Source organism: Dendropsophus ebraccatus, chromosome 15 (assembly GCF_027789765.1).
Source record: "Dendropsophus ebraccatus isolate aDenEbr1 chromosome 15, aDenEbr1.pat, whole genome shotgun sequence".
Taxonomy (NCBI): Eukaryota; Metazoa; Chordata; class Amphibia; order Anura; family Hylidae; genus Dendropsophus; species Dendropsophus ebraccatus.
In genome coordinates this window covers 34,538,165-34,554,765 of record NC_091468.1, presented here as the reverse complement: position 1 = coordinate 34,554,765, position 16,601 = coordinate 34,538,165, and the positions used below count along the sequence as shown (strand labels likewise).

The window sequence follows — 16,601 nt, the reverse complement described above, 5'->3', positions numbered from 1 at the left end:
GTGGATTTCTTTTTCCTTTTCGGGTTCTCTACAAGTAAATGTACAACGGCAACAACGGCCGTACTTTTGGCACGATGGTACAATGCCTTTTTCTTTATGGGATCCCGGCCGGAGCGTATACACATCGTATACGGGATCCCATACAATGCCGCAAATAACTGACATGTCAGTTTTCTGCAGCTGGAATTCAGTGAATTCCGGCCGCAGAAAGACCTGTCAGTTCACACAGTGAAGCAAGCGGCTCCGGCCGCTTGCTTCACTGTATGCCATGGGAAGCTCTGATGCGGGCGCTTGCTGATGCGCCCGCATCAGAGCTCTGCGGCCGGACGGATCATCCTGCCGGTACTTAAGTACTGGCCGCGATGATCCAGGCACAGACCTGCCGTTCCGCGACCCGGCCGGGATCACGGAACAGCCGGTCTGATACGTAGTGTGAACATAGCCTTAAACTGGACTTTATCTTGGGGTTGGTGCTCAATATTGTCAGTCTGTAAAAATGGCATAATTCAGGGCAGGGCAGTTTCTAGGCCATTTTGGCAACAGGGCGAATCTGAATCAGCTTTTATCAATACGGGGGCATGCTGAGTGAGGTGTGAGGTCCAGGGGGGACCTAGACTGCAGAGCCCCCCTATCTGGAACATGTGTCCTGGATTCCTGGGAGGGCTGATTCTGAGGGACACTTACAGAAGGAGGCCATGTTCACATAGCGTAAGAGACCGGCCGTTCCGTGACCCAGCCGGGTGTCATGGAGTGGCCGGTCTCTGCAAAGATCATCCCAGATGATCTTTCCCGCCGCAAAGTTCTGATGCGGGCGCATCAGTGCACGCCCGCATCAGAACTCCCCATAGCACACTATGAGGCAAGCGGCTTGCTCCATAATGTGCAATGACATGGGTTTCTGCGGCCGCAATTCACTGAATAGCGGTTGCAGAAAACTGACATGTCAGTTCTTTGCGGTGCCGCGAGGGGTCCCGGCCGGAGCGTATACTATGGGGGAGATTTATCAAACATGGTGTAAAGTGAAACTGGCTCAGTTGCCCCTAGCAACCAATCAGATTCCATTTTTCATTTCTCACAGACTCTTTGAAAAATGTAAGGTGGAATTGGTTGCTAGGGGCAACTGAGCCAGTTTCACTTTACACCAGGTTTGATAAATCTCCCCCTATGTGTAAACACTCCGGCCAGGATCCCATGGAAAGCAAAGTTTTCGTACAAAGTACGGCCACTGTTGCCGATAGCAACAACGGCTGTACTTTTATGAAAACTTACGTTGTGTGAACATAGCCGGAACCAGTAAGAGGAGACAGGTCACCCGCTCCCATCCTGGAGTGATGTATCTGTGACCACAGCTCTCTTGTGAATAACTACAACTCTCAGAATGCCCTACACTTATAAAGCTCTCAGGGCATGCTGGGAATTGTAGTTTGTGAGGGGACAACACCTTGAGGTCTCTCTTCATTCGCAGCATATTCTGAGGGCTGTGGCCTGTCAGTAAATGATGGGAGTTGTATCAGTTGTTTGCTGATCTTTTGAGTAGTTGTATAAATTATTATCGGTTGCACATCTCCCTGTGTATACAGGGAATATGCAGCCGATAGTAATGTATTTAAATGGCAGTACGAACCATACAGCAGCCTGGTTGTACATGACTGCATATGGGGCATGTAAAAGGTCCTTACTAATATATATGCTATAGGAATATGGGCCCTATACTATGAATATCACTTCTCTGTCTCCTTCAGTTTCTCCTCATCAGACACTTATTGCAGCAAAGACATTAAGGTTTAACCTTTACATTGCCTGCACAGGTTACTGATTCATGGCAAGGCAGTGTAAGGGTTAATCTCTCAGCAACAATTACAAGTGACTGATAAGGAGAAAGTACAGACTCCAGAGACTGAAGCTGCCCATCTCCCCCCTCCCCCCCCCCCCCACTCACACACACATACCTGCCCAAACACTGGACTGCTGTCTTCCCAGTCCCCCACACACACACACTCAGCTGTAATAAAGAGAAGCAGGACTTACAGGCTGCTTCTCCTCTGCTGTATTCAAGCCGGGTCGGGGGAGGAGACCTGTCACTTGGGAGCCTCTGCCTGTGTGACGATCCTTAGCAGAGCAGTATCCCGAGGTCTCTGCTGCTGCCTCCTCTCTCCTCTTCCCTGCAGCCTTCATATGACAGGACGCAAAAAGAGCCCCCCAGGAGCCAGGTGCAGTGTGAGGGGCGCACAGAAGTCTATGCCCCGGCCTCTGCACAGACAATGTCCGCCACTGCTGCTGAGTGAGGAGGGGGAGGGGGCCCCCTAGCTGTCAGCGCCCCGTGCCATAGCCCACCCTGCACGGTGCTAGAAACTGCCCTGATTCAGGGATCTGGGAGTCTTTAATACATTCATGCATGCCCCCCTGCTGTGCCAGGACCTCAGTGTTTCCTTATTTTCTATAGTTTTCAGGTGCACCAGACACCCTCCCCATGAAAAAATGCTTGAGTCTCCCATTGACTTTAATGGGGTTTGTTACATGAACGAAACACTCAAGCATTAGAAAACACTTGACTTGAGTAACATAGTTAAAAAGGTTAAAAGAAGACAAGAGTCCATCAAGTTCAACCTACAGATATTTATCCAGAATAAACTTTGTCATTTATCTGCCTAAGCCTCCAGCTTCTCCAAATCCCTCTGTAATATGATATTATCCTCCTCTAAGGTCATTGCTTAACCCAGTTTAGTATCATCCGCAAAAATGGAGATTCTACTCTATAGCCCTTCGACAAGGTTATTTATAAATATATTAAAAAGAAATGAACCGAATACTGACACAGGCATTCAAGCATTTCAGTACTTACTAATGGCTATACCTGATTTGTTAGATAAGACCATCTAAGTTTTTTGACACCAGTGATCGCACTAAAGTAAATTTCTTTGAGAGATTCTGGGTCATTTGCGATTGCGGGTTACATGGTAGCATTACTTTATATATATATATATATATATATATATATATATATATATATATATATGCAAAAAAGGGGTCCGTGGAGCCTCAGTTACGAGTCTCAAAACACGGGAATAGCCAGATATCCCTCTCTCCAGAGAAGGAAGCCCATTGCCAAGGGGTGCCTCCTAGTGGGGAGAGCACCAAACCACCCTGATATGTAGTCCCTCAGGTCCTCACTCTGTTATGAGCTTTGGGACCTAAATAGGGAAACACCAGGGTGGCCCCTGTAAGTCAAAGTCTAACTCTGTGGCGAGTTTAACGACATAAGACAAGGGTTACCAAGGCTAGGCATCCATCCACTTTCACTGTTCTCCCTGAGTTCAGTGATTGTTGTGTTTTGTTGGTCAATTTATCATTGCCCCAGTAGCCAGAATCCTGCTCTACACTGACGAGGGGCAAATACCCCGAAACTGCAGTCTGTGGATGGATGCCTAGCCTTGGTAACCCTTGTCTTATGTCGTTATACTCGCCACAGAGTTAGACTCTGACTTACAGGGGCCACCCTATTTAGGTCCCAAAGCTCGTAACAGAGTGAGGACCTGAGGGACTACATATCAGGGTGGTTTGGTGCTCTCCCCACTAGGAGGCACCCCTTGGCAATGGGCTTCCTTCTCTGGAGAGAGGGATATCTGGCTATTCCCGTGTTTTGAGACTCGTAACTGAGGCTCCACGGACCCCTTTTTTGCATATTCAAATTTTGTATGGGACAATCAGTGAAGACTCTTAAATAGTACTCCATTGGAATTTTTCACTGTTCTCCCTGAGTTCAGTGATTGTTGTGTTTTGTTGGTCAATATATATATATATATATATATATATATATATATATATATATATATATGTATTGTACTTTAAAGAGGTTATCCAGTGCTACAAAAACATGGCCACTTTTACACCACTCTTGTCTCCAGTTCAGGTGCGGTTTGCAATTAAGCTCCATTTACTTCAATGGAATTGAGTTTCAAACCCCACCCAATCTGGAGACAAGAGCGGTGCAGAAGTGGGCATGTTTTTGTAGCACCCCTTTAAGTGCTCATTTTTCTCGACACCTATATTCAGTTGATCTCCATTATATGTACACTAATCAACCTATACAAACACAGCGTATAAATACTGTATATATTTATTAAGCAGTCCTTACCTTATCAAAGCCCTTGAGTCCTCCGTGGATGCTATTTGGCCCATTGTTAATAGGTAACTGATACTCCTGTCCATCAACACTAAATTTACCATTGGCAATCCTGTTTGCAACTCGCCCAACTACTGCTCCAAAGTACGGATGCTTGTTTAAATAACCTGAAAAAATAGCACATACTAACCAGATGTCATTGTTTTACAGATAACATGGACACAGATGTGACATGCAGTGATCAATGGTCACTCTGCAAAAGCCGCTGTAACCACAATAAATGGTCTATGGAAACTGATGTCTACAGGTGACAATTAATAAACTAACATATTAATAGAATTCCCATTAAAGGGGTTATCCAGGGTTAGAAAAACATGGCTGCTTTTCTCTGAAAACAGGGTGTGGGTTTACAGCTCAGTTCTAATGAAGTAAATGGAGCCGGATTGTAATACCACACACAACCTGAGGACAGAGGGGGTGCTATTTTTGCAAGAAAGTAGCTGTTTTTCTTAACCTGTATACCCAGAATCATATGTGGAACAACTAACTGGTTTTAGTCATAAAATTAGTCAAACTGAGATTAAGGTGTGTAGTTAAGATGTAACTGAAGTATAGACACATCTGGCTCTGGAAAGTCCAACTTATGATGACATGAATACTGGCGTAAAACATGGCAATAATCCCTTAATACAATGCTAGCAATTGTGACCCAGTCCATGATCCATTAATAACCAGTCTATTTTCCATTCTTGTGCTGGTTTATTGTCTGTGTTAGTACATATTTATATACCTCATCAGTGGCAAACTCAGAAGACCATAGGCCCTGGGCTTTTCCCAAACATTCTCCCTTCCCCTCTCTAAAATCACGCTATATACAGAAACCTTTTTGAGACCACCCAAAATTGCATTGAAAACTGGTCTTCTATAGAGTTGGTCTTCCCAAGTAAAATGGCTACAATTAATAACATATGGTAGACAAAAAATCTGTCACACAACCTGGTCTGGATAAGGGTATGGTCTTCTTCAAGAGTTTAGGAAGCAGCCCATCTTCTGTTTTTGTTGTTCACATCATGATTTGCTGATACATTGTCTGTATGGCTTGTATGTAGTCTGAGGCTATGTTCACACACTGTCAAAATGACGACTGTTTTTATTGCATCAGTTGTATAATAATGGCCATTGCTTAAAAATAACGTCTGTTATTCACTATTTAATGACAGCCATGCAATAAAAACGGCCATAATTTTGATGGTGTATGAACATAGCCTGATAGTGACTAGGTTCGGGTCTATGAGGTCTCGGGTCTAGGAACAATGCTTTTGGATCCAAGCCAAAACATGTACACACTTGAAAAATGACCTTGACATAGTCACTATGTGATTATATTTTGGAGACTTGGGCCTGTATGTGAACTTATCCTATCCTTTTCTTTTTCCTTCTGTGAATAGTGGGTAATTCCTTTACTCACTAACCAATGGTTGGTTCAGTGTACAAGTTCGTTTCAGTCTTTACTACTGTCAGATTATCATATCTACACTTTGGGTAGCTATGGGCCTCTAGAGACTCTCGGGTGGTAGCCTAGAACAATTCTGGAGCATTTTTTATTATAACTCTTTTTGTGTAGGTTGGCACTGCTGTACCTCCTTAAAATGTATGAATAAATTGACAACAGGGGATGTAACCAATAAGGGGTGTGTTCCTGCTCAATATGACACAATTCAAAGAGTAATGACACTGTAAAGAGATACATCCGACTGATAAAGGGGATAGAAACACCTAGCTGTCAATTTCTTTATATATTACCAGGAGGAATAACAGAGAAATGCCTTACTTCTAAGAAAAGATGCTCCTGCATTGTGGCTGTGGTTTTGCTCAGTTTCATTAAAGAGAATGGAGCTGGGTGGTAATACCATACACATCCTGAGGACTAGTGTGGTGCTGTTTTTAGAAGAAATGTTTTTGAAATCCTGGATAACCCCTTTAACTTACTTCTAGGCTATGTTCCCACAACATCTGTTTTTGCCCATTTTACACCCACCATTTTGGATGACCAGAGTGTAATATGAAAATTATGGTTGTACGTTAATTAGCATAATACACCTGTATTTTGGTGCCAAAATGATAACCATCCAAAAAGCAGCCAAAAAGATGCTTAAACATTGGAATTTAAGAACATAACCCTAAGCTGATTTATTACCACATCCAAGTTAACTTTTGATTGGATTCAGGTGAGTGCATAGAATTCAATGAGGCCCACCACACAGTTTAAGAAGTGCTGCTTTAAAGCGACTCTGTACCCACAAACGGTTCCGCCCAAACCACTTGTACCTTCAGATAGCTGCTTTTAATCAAAGATCTGTCCTGGGGTCCGTTCAGCAGGTAATGCAGTTATTGTCCTAAAAAACAACTTTTGAACTTGCAGTCCTGTGCCAAACTGGCGTGGCCTAGAGTATCAGTGCCCTAACCTTGCATTACCCTCCATCCCTCTACCCCGCCCTCTTCATCATTAGGGATGCCACTGGCAGGATTTTTCCTATTCCTTTGCAGTGAACACTACACAAGTGCCTTAACGATCCAGCCCATGTGCCGTGCTCACACAGCTGATAATGTTCTCTGCACTGTATGTTTAATTTCTCAAACAGATCTCAGTAACTTGGGTGTTATGTCATATTTGCTGTCTGTTATCCCTAAGTGTTTTCCCTTCCATTGTGGCATGTCTGTGGTCACATGTCCTCTTAAAGGCACAGGTGCATTTTCGCTTCTATGTTTGTTCTATTCAAACTTCCATTTCAGTCTGATTCAAGACTACTTTGTGTAATTTAAATTTCTATTTATTTTATATTTAACTTCTTCTAGGCCTTACTCACGGCATCGCCAATACCCTTGGTCCTTGCTTAAGATGTTTAATGAATTGTTCTTCCGGCTTCCTACCCTGGCTTATCTTATGGCTGCCTGTATGGTGTTCAGCGACTTCAGCATCATGCCCACCCAGGTTTGACTTTGACTTGCATAGATTACAAGAGATGAGTGCAGCTCGAGCATTTGAATACCGGTGGCTGGCAAAGTTGGATGCTGCCCTAGGGAGTCCTGGAAAACATGGATACAACCATAGACTGTACCCATGTTTCTTAGGACTCCCTAGGGCAGCATCCAACTTCGCCAGCCACCAGTATTCAAATGCCAAGTGATCTGACTTGAGCAAGCTCAAATTGCACTCACGTCTATAGATTACATAAATTCTCCTACAGATATGCCTAGGCATTACCTATGGTGCTCTCCACAGTAAAATCCAATAATCCTTTGCTTCTGATCTGCTTTATATGCTTTTTTTTTTTTTTTTTTTTGCTGCCTGGTTAGTTCAGACTGTAGTTATATACCTTGACATATAGATTTTTTTTAAATGATGTCACCATATTTTTATTAAACACTTTTTTTTATTAAATGTACGGTAAGTTATTGGGCTCACCAGTTTATTAGTATTACAAGAACTCTTCTAGACAGTTAGTATTAATGATACATTTGATATTTGATATTTTGATCCTTTCACTTTCTTTGAAGTGTTGTGAGATTTCAGCACATCTGTATTTTTGGTAATTGTTCATATTCTCTCTGACTTTCACACAGATGCGGAATTTGCTATATTCAGAAGCTGAACAACAGCCGGCTCTATCTATCTATGCTCCACTTCCTATGTAACTGATGTTATCACTAGACACGACCAGCATCACACCTTTTTACCTTTAAATCATCGTGAAACATTCTGAATAAATTCTCTTCTAAAAGGCTGCAAAAAAAGAAGTATTTTCACCCAATCACCTTTTGTGACACTGAGTGGCCTTTGATCTATAAGGGCACCTGTTTAGTGTTATACTCTAGTATGCCCATTCCTGACATACGCTATAGGCCAGAACTGATAGGTGTGATTATTGAGAGGTGTGGTAGCAGTTTCAGCTGAGGCCAAATGATTTTGCATTGGGGACTAGTAGGGTCAAGTTGCTTCTCTGTGATCAATCACACTAATCAGATAGTAGTGAGAGTCAGGTCACACTACACGCCATTCAGCTCCCAGCATGTAGAGGAAGTCATTGTATAAGATTTCAACATGGTTGGATGATTTTGTATCCTCTTATGAATACTCAGAGGAAGCCAATTTGACTAAGAACACAGCCAAGATTTGATGGAATACCAGTCACGATTGTACTGATATGGTTCCCGGCTGCACACTATAGCTCTACTGTGCAGATTCCCGAGCTTACTATAGCATAACATCAGGGGAAAAGTTGTTTTATTCTGGCGCGCAGGAGATCGGGAGAGAGGCTGCAACTAGTCGGTGACTAGTGGCCTCTCTGACTGTCAATCATCCCCACAGAGAGCACTGACAGGCAGAAAGCCGTGACTAGTCACAGGCAGCTCCCTGCCCAGTTGACTACTTACTGACCCTCTCCCGGCCTTGCGCTCTGGATTAAAACACTGTTTCCCCCCCATGTAAATCTACCTCTGCAGATGCGGCTGGTATGCTCCAGGAGCTGCACAGTAGAACCATATGAGAACAATGGTGCTGATTTTCAGTGAGATCTATTCTCTATCATCGGATGGAGACAATATAGAAGGAAAGTTGTATTCAGGTACATCCTCTTTAATATGACCCATGACCCACGGATAGAACAGCGCCTTCGCGGGGAAGCTGGTGCCGCAGTCCGTTCTTTGAACCGCAGCCCAGTTCCCGTGTATGGCGCCGTTCTATGCACAGGTATCGGGCTGGGGCTGAAGCACTGGAGGCAGGCCGCCCCGCCTCCATTTGCAGGGAATTCCCTCCCCTCTATGACGTGGCACCATTAGAATCAATGGAGCCGCATCATAGAGGGGCGGTTCAAAAAACGGACCGCGGCACCAGCTTCACCATGACGGCGCCGTTCTATCCATGGGTCATATTAACCCTTTGAGGACCATGCCCAAAATGACCCAGTGGACGGCGCAAATTTTGATCTTTGCGTTTTCGTTTTTCCCTCCTCTAGCACTTTCAGTTTTCTATCTACAGGCCATGTAATGACTTGTTTGTTACAGGAATAGTTGTACTTTGTAATGGCGCCTTTCATTCTACCATAACATGTATGATGGAATTCCAAATATATTATTTATGAAGATATAAATTGGTGAAATCGTAAAAAAGAATGCAATATGGTAACGTTTGGGAGGTTCCTGTGTCTACGTAATGCACTACATGGTAAAAGCGACATGATACCATTATTCTATAAGTCAGCCCAAACACAGCCATATGCAGGTTACACAGATTCTCTAATGTTATATATATTTTTTTAATGAAATCCTTTTTTTTTTGGCAATTATTTTTTTTTTTGTAAATATAGGTTTTTATTGAGAATAAAGACACATAAAACTCCATCAGACCTCCAAGGTCGTCACATCAACGAGTAAACATCCACGTCAATATTGAACAGTCGTATCGTAATAAAAAAGGGAAAGTCACATATACATGTGTTGGCATAAAACAATAAGTCAAAACCTCACAAGAGAATGTTTAAGAACCATGTAGGTAAAATGATAAAACGTTTCCTGTGTGTGGTAAATAAATGGTCCCGTAAAGATCCATGGAGAGTTAGGACACAAAAAAGGTATAAAATAAGAAAAACAATAAAAAAGATGCGTAAAAAAGGAAAAAGGGAGAGAAAGAGAAGACAGGACAAGTGTGAATCTGGGTGGGGAAAAACCCAGGGTGGGGAGGGGTAACAGAGAGGGACAAGACCACATAAGGGCACATGAATGGGGAGAGGGAACAAGACAAGGGGTGAACTGTGTTCTACCTGCAATACACCACAGCCAAAAGGAAAAAATATAATAAAAGAGTGAAAAAAGAATATTAGTCAGAGAAAACTAATTACCATGATGAGAGATCCATGAAGCCAAGTCTCCAGAATCACTAAAGGAGTCCCAGGAGAACCAAGTTTTGGTAAACAATGACCTATCTCGGTCATCAGACGCCGACAATTCTTCCATGCGCCTAATAGAAAGTAGGCAATCTAGAAAATCCCCAAGAGAGGGAGGCACTGTGGATTTCCATTTGCGAGGAATGGCCTGCCGAGCGGCATGCAGAAAATGTCGCAGTAAACCTATTTTGAATTGTTGCAGGGAACCCTCTCGTAGAGACAGAAGAGCGAACTCTTGGCAATTAATTATTAATAAAATGGGCCTCTTGTGACGCTTATAACAGTTTTATTTTTTCACCTATGGGGCTGTATGGGGTGTCATTTTTTCCGCCATGATCTCTAGTTTTTATTAATACCATATTTGTGAAGATCGGACGTTTTGATCACTTTTTATGATTTTTTTTATATATAATGTAACATAAAATTGGTAATCCGCGCACTTTTTTCTCTCTTTTCGTCTACTCCTTTCACCTTTCGCAATGGCGCTTGTTATATTTTAATAGATCTGACAATTACGCACGCTACGGTATATTATAAGTTTATTTGTTTATTTTTATATGTTTTATTTATATAATGGGAAAGGGGGGTGATTTAAACTTTTATTGGAGGAGGGGTTTTGGGGTAGTGTAATAGTGATTTTAACTTTTTTTTTTATACATTTTAAGTCCCTTTGGGAGACTTGTACATACAATACTTTCATTTTTATCACTGCTATGCCATGTGCAGGCTCAGTGACCACAGCGCCGATCGGACCTCCGGCAGTCCTTTTTAACGATCAGGACCCCCGCAGTGACACTGCGGGGGTCCCGATCGGTGAGTGACAGGGGACTTCCCCTGTCACTTACACTTAAACGCCGCGGGCGTTTAAGGAGATAATGTCACGCTGCAGCGTGTCATTAACGGTGAGGTGCCGGCTGCAATCAGCCCCCACCTGCTATGAAGAGCGCTCCGCTCCGGAGCGCACTTCATAGTTTAGGATGTACCGGTACGTCCAGGGTCGTCTGGGCACAGACTTCCAGGACGTACCGGTACGTCCTAGGTCGTCTAGAGGTTAAAGAGGATTTACCTGATGGTACATGCACTTCAAAGTGCTTATCCAGCGCTACAAAAACATGGCCACTTTCTTCCAGAGACAGCCCCACTCTTGTCCCCAACTTGGGTTTTGCTGCTTAAGGGTGGGTTCATACTGTGAAATTCTCACAGATAATGTCCGCAGAATGCCGCAGTATGTCCGCGCGCACGGCCGCTTGCCTTTCCGCCGGCTCCATAGACACCATTCTATGGCCCGGCGTATTCCACTATCCGCTGGACCATAGAATGGTGTCTATGGAGCCGGCGGAAAGGCGCGCGGACATACTGCGGAATTCCGCTGAGTTTATCCGCGAGAATTCCTCAGTATGAACCCACCCTAATGGAGCTTAAGTGCAAACCGCACCTCAACTGGAGACAAGAGTCGCGTTGTCTCTGAAAGAAAGTGGCCATGTTTTTGTAGCACTGGATTACCCCTTTAATCCTTTATTTGGTTAAGATATAAGGTGCTGTCAGAAGTGTCTAACCTGTCCCCTAGGGGAGAAACAATAGGAGTGTTCTTGCTTATAGGTAGGTCAAGGGAAACAGATGCTGGCCAAACACTGGTTAGGCTAGTAGCTATCTAGGGTTACGTTCATACCATGTTTGACCACAAGACTTAACATTATGGGGGAGATTTATCAAACTGGTGTAAAGCAGAATTGTCTTTGTTGCCCCTAGCAACCAATCAGATTCCACCTTTAATTTTCCAAAGAGTCTGTGAGGAATGAAAAGTGGAATCTGGCAAGCAAGACAATTCTACTTTACACCAGTTTGATAATTCACCCCCTATGTGTTTCAAATACTGTAAATATTGTTTAACACATCTCTATATGTGTGCATGTTTTTCTTTCGAATCGACTGGTTTTAGAAGGTATATAGATTTGTATTTTACTTCTATTTAAAAATGTCTAGTCTTCCAGTATTTATCAGCTGCTGTTTGTTCTGTAGGAAGTGGTGTTGTCTTTTCAGTCTGACTCAGTGCTCCCTGCTGCCACATCTGTCCATGTCAGGAACTATCCAGAGCAGTACAGGTTTACTATGTGGATTTGCAACTGTTCTGGACAGTTCCTGTCTAGGACAGAGATGTCAGCAGAGAGCACTGTTTCAAACGGGAAAGAATACACCACTTCCTGCAGGACATACAACAGATGATAAATACGGGAATACTTGATATTTTTAAATAGAAGTACATTATAAATCTATATAACTTTCTGAAACCGTTCATTTGAAAGAAAAAGATTTTCGCTGGAGTGCCCCTTTAAGGGTATAGATGGAAACTCACCAGAAATATGCCAAATAGAAAGGTTTTTTTTATACATACCTTTATGGGCCATAGATGTATTTAGCTTCTGTACAGTATTCATCAGGATAACTTTTCTGATTCAACATAAACACAGCCAACACAAAGAAAAATGTGGTGTAAATGGAGCGTTGAGTGTAAGAGGGAATTTACACATTTGTCGGTATTTATGGACCTTGCATGGAATGTGTGAATGCCCCCTACAGTCAGATTGATAAATCACTGCAATATTGAGTATTTTTCAAGAAACTAGTACAGGAAGACGGTTGAATACTTGGGAACAAGGTATTGGGTCTCTAGAACCTCCCCCACTGGAGGAGAATATCCAGCATGTTTGCCTCTAGAGCTCTGAGTAACAGTGAGAGTTTTCAAGGTGTATTTAAACTATTTTAGGGCAGGAAAGTACCCAGTTGACAATGTCTAGCAAAAAGAGGTAGCTGAATATAACTGTTATTTTCGATGAGTAATGTGTATAGGTCAGAAATGTTTTGAGTGGAGGTGGCAATAAGGTAGAGTTTACTAAAATCAGCAATCGACCTATGTAAGTGAATAGTTGTAGTCTCGTAAAGAAAGACCTGAACTGTGTGAACTGGAACAAGTAGAGTAATTGGGGGGGGGGGGGGGGGGGGGGGGGGGGGGCACAATATAGGTAGGTGGCATGTACTGCAATTTTCCTAACCTTACAAAAACATACATTTAATATTTATATGACCCAGAAAGTTCAAATGTAAAGATTATATGTTATAGTAGACATACTAGACCAATTTTAATGATTTGCAATTAGAAAAATAAGAAGAAGAATAAGAAGAAGAAGAAGAAGAAGAATAAGAGCTCACCTTCCAGACTATCAAACCCGAGAACAATATCTGTGAAGTTTCCGTGTCTATCTTTTGTTTCTAAACAAGTTATGATTCCGCCATAGGATATAATTTCTGCCTTGACAAAGTCTGACTCAAGAAGAAACTTCTCCACCGTCTTGCCATTAGGCAGGTTACCAAATACTTCTCTTGTCACTGATGTCATTGTTCTGGTAAAGTGTGAATAGAAAACATTACTAATCGCTCAGGAGTAGATTTTTACCAATGTGAATAACGACTGTGCCCAGAAGGTATGTATAATGGAGACATATTATATAGATGAATAAACGTAACACAGATTGCTTTTAATAACCTGTACTTTTCCGTTATAACAGTCTGTACCGTATATGGTCTAACATGTCAGACCAATGTGGTTGGGGAGTAGAGGTTTTCTTGACTTATTTGGGGAACACAGTATATATGTCTCTGAGGTCTGACGTATTCACTGGGCCGGACATGTTCAGTACATTGGTGTCCAATCCCTGCTGCCTGTTCCCAGCCCAGCAAAGTTGACGGAGCTCAGAGAAATATAAGGACACCTCCCTGCAGGTCCTGCACTGTGATCATAGACTATTTCCCGCCAGCTGTGACTAGTTTGGAGGAACAGACCACCCCGATGGCCAGAAAAGGGTAATTAGCATATGGTGCGGGAAATAATAAAAGTATGTTTTTGGGGTTAGCTGGCAGTGTCAAACTCATGAAATATATGTTAGGACAAACTGAGTTAAGCTTTATTAGGCACCTTTTGTAGGTGAACACCGAAAAACGTGGTCATTGGTTCCCTTTAGGGTATGTTCACACTTACCGGATCCGCAGCGTATTTTCTGCTGCGGATCCGCAGCAGATCCGCAGCAGATTTCATTTAAATAACTGAACACAGCATCAAATCTGCACCATCAAATCTGCTGCGGATCTGCTGCAGATCTGCCGCGGATCCTGTAGGTGTAAACGCACCCATAAACAGGATAGCAAAAGGTGAAATTAGGTTTAGGATTAATGCACATGGCTGTATTCCAGTCTTCGGTTGTGTGGATGCCTTAAATGATACCCACATCTTTCTGTCCGTCTAGCCTTGGATATTTGTTAATATGCCTGCAATTTAAAGGGAAAATATCACCTAGAATTTTTTTTTTAATTAACTGGGCCAGATACTGATACTTATTTCTAACCTGTGCAGCCAAAATGCCTGAGCCATCTGCACAGCATTTAGGGACATGTTTATAGCAACCCCATGAATATAGAAAGCAATAGACTGGAGCTGACTCATTGACTTCTATGGGGAGGCTTTATTTGTCATGCTCTGTGACCTGTGCAAAGATTATTGTGCAGAATGAGGGAGTGCCGAACATTACCTGTTGCCGATCCTGTCTTATCTATATACTGGTGTCACCTTTCACTAAATCCTGTCTATGCTGATATAGAGGAAACTGCTGAAAACCACAAAAACAAAATCCAATATACCAGCACTCAGCTGTAAAATAATCAATATCTCTCACCTCTCACTGCTGAAGTGCTCAGCAGTATCCAGAGAAAACATATTGCAATAAGCAGTTCATAAAAGAAGGTTTGCGGCATTCACCAAGCAGGTAAAAGATTAGGCGTTATTTCTGCACATGATGGACAGACGATGATTGAGTCACACTAAATTCTCTTCACAGAGCCATGATGAAGAGCCAGCATTGTCGCTCTGATCACTATCCCACTGCCTGTCCCACATCTGCACCAATAAATCCTTAAAAAGGACCTGTCAACCGGGATGCTGTAGCGGAGCCCGCCCGACCCCCCGGTGAAGCCCGGCATGCTTTACCCTCCCTAGAAGTCCTGTTCCTAAACTCGGTCCCTGGGCGGAGAAATCACGGCCTGAAGCTGAGCGCTGCTTTGCATAACGCGTGCGCTCATCTTCGGGACGTGATTTCTCCGCCTAGGGGCCGGGTCCAGGAGCGGGGCTTCTAGGGAGAGTAAAGTATGCCGGGCTCCACTGCGGGGAGCGGTGGGCTCCACCACAGCATCCCGGCTGACAGGTTTCCTTTAAAGGGGTTGGCCACTTTATAGTAAAATATAGTTCAGTGTACAGTATTAGTAAGTGTTCTCACTGTATATACTGACAGCAGCTCCCTGTGTACCTCATAGAGCTAAAATCAGACTCCCCTCCTCCAGGCTGGGCTGCCCTGCTCTGTGGTGTTTTGATCCATAAGATTTGCATAGACTCCATTCTATGGTCAGGCAAATTCCGCCATCTACCGAAAGAATTGTCGTGTCACAGCAGCCATAGGGTGCAATATGGTCCATGAACCAATTTTATGTCCGTCCAAAAAACCGACCACTGACAGATTTGATGAAAACAGAGCACAACAACTATGACAAAGAGAGCGCCATAAAAAATGAATGAAATGGGGAGATAAATGGATCTGCTTGGTTCCTTTTTTCAGTCATCAAAACGAAATGTAGAAACAGAACTGTGCCAGAGGCTCAAATGCTGATGTGAACATCGTCTTAGTAAAGTATTATACATTGCATTACTACATCTTGTATTACCATGAAAAGAAATCCATAAAATGCAGCAGAAAAGTGATTTTTTTTACAAATCCTTCCTAAACAATGTGAGAGCCCTTAAAGGGGGAGATACACTAGTTCTGTTTGTAAAAAATGGTATTCCTCCTTATGAAAGACAAGGATTTATTCTGCAGTGGAAAGACAGACGTGTAGTGTAAGGACAAGTATAGTTGTATGGAAATGAAAACGAAGCTGTTTTTGAGCTCCAGGTCCCAGGCTTCCCATGAACACTACATAATGCAGCCATTGTGCAGGTCACCACACAGAGATTGCTTTACTCTCCATATACATCTGCCCCATTATAATCTGTGGAAATCAGGAAATACTGCACCTGAATCCCAATGACTGCTGAAGACTCATGTGACCAGCGTTACACTGTGTCAGTCACTTCTTCCTGTATACTGGGTAGTTGGAGGAGGAGACACAGCTCCTGATACAGCTGAAGGCAAAACTTTATTCAGCAGGAACAGAGGAGACTGGAAAAGGCAGGAAAGTGTGGCTGTGGATGGCAGTCTACAGCCTGTGCTCACACCATACTTTCTGCATGCTGTCCAGCTGACTTTAGCCATATTCACAAAGCGCATTGTTTTAATGACTGAAAACATGAATATCCGACTGGAAAACAACATACAGTTGTATGCACAATGTCATCCGAGCCTGTGACTGTCTCCCTCTCTAACAGCAGCCACCCGGTCACCCCCAGCCCAGAGCCTCCGGCAGCACTCACCCCCCTGGCCCACAACCAACCGCCCCCC

The 16,601-nt window shown here is 43.2% G+C and overlaps 1 protein-coding gene across 1 annotated transcript in view; it reads right to left on the bottom strand.

Annotated features, from left to right (window-relative positions):
• Positions 1–16,262, bottom strand: part of GALM (galactose mutarotase) — a 35,096-nt gene extending 18,834 nt beyond the window's left edge. The window contains exons 1-3 of the mRNA XM_069955037.1: positions 16,178–16,262; positions 13,273–13,463; positions 4,136–4,290 (exon numbers count right to left, since the gene is read on the bottom strand). Of these exons, the coding sequence (XP_069811138.1) occupies positions 4,136–4,290; positions 13,273–13,463; positions 16,178–16,206 (375 nt within the window). The 5' untranslated portion in view covers positions 16,207–16,262. The remainder of the gene's footprint in view (positions 1–4,135; positions 4,291–13,272; positions 13,464–16,177) is intronic.
• Positions 16,263–16,601: the final 339 nt, after the last annotated feature.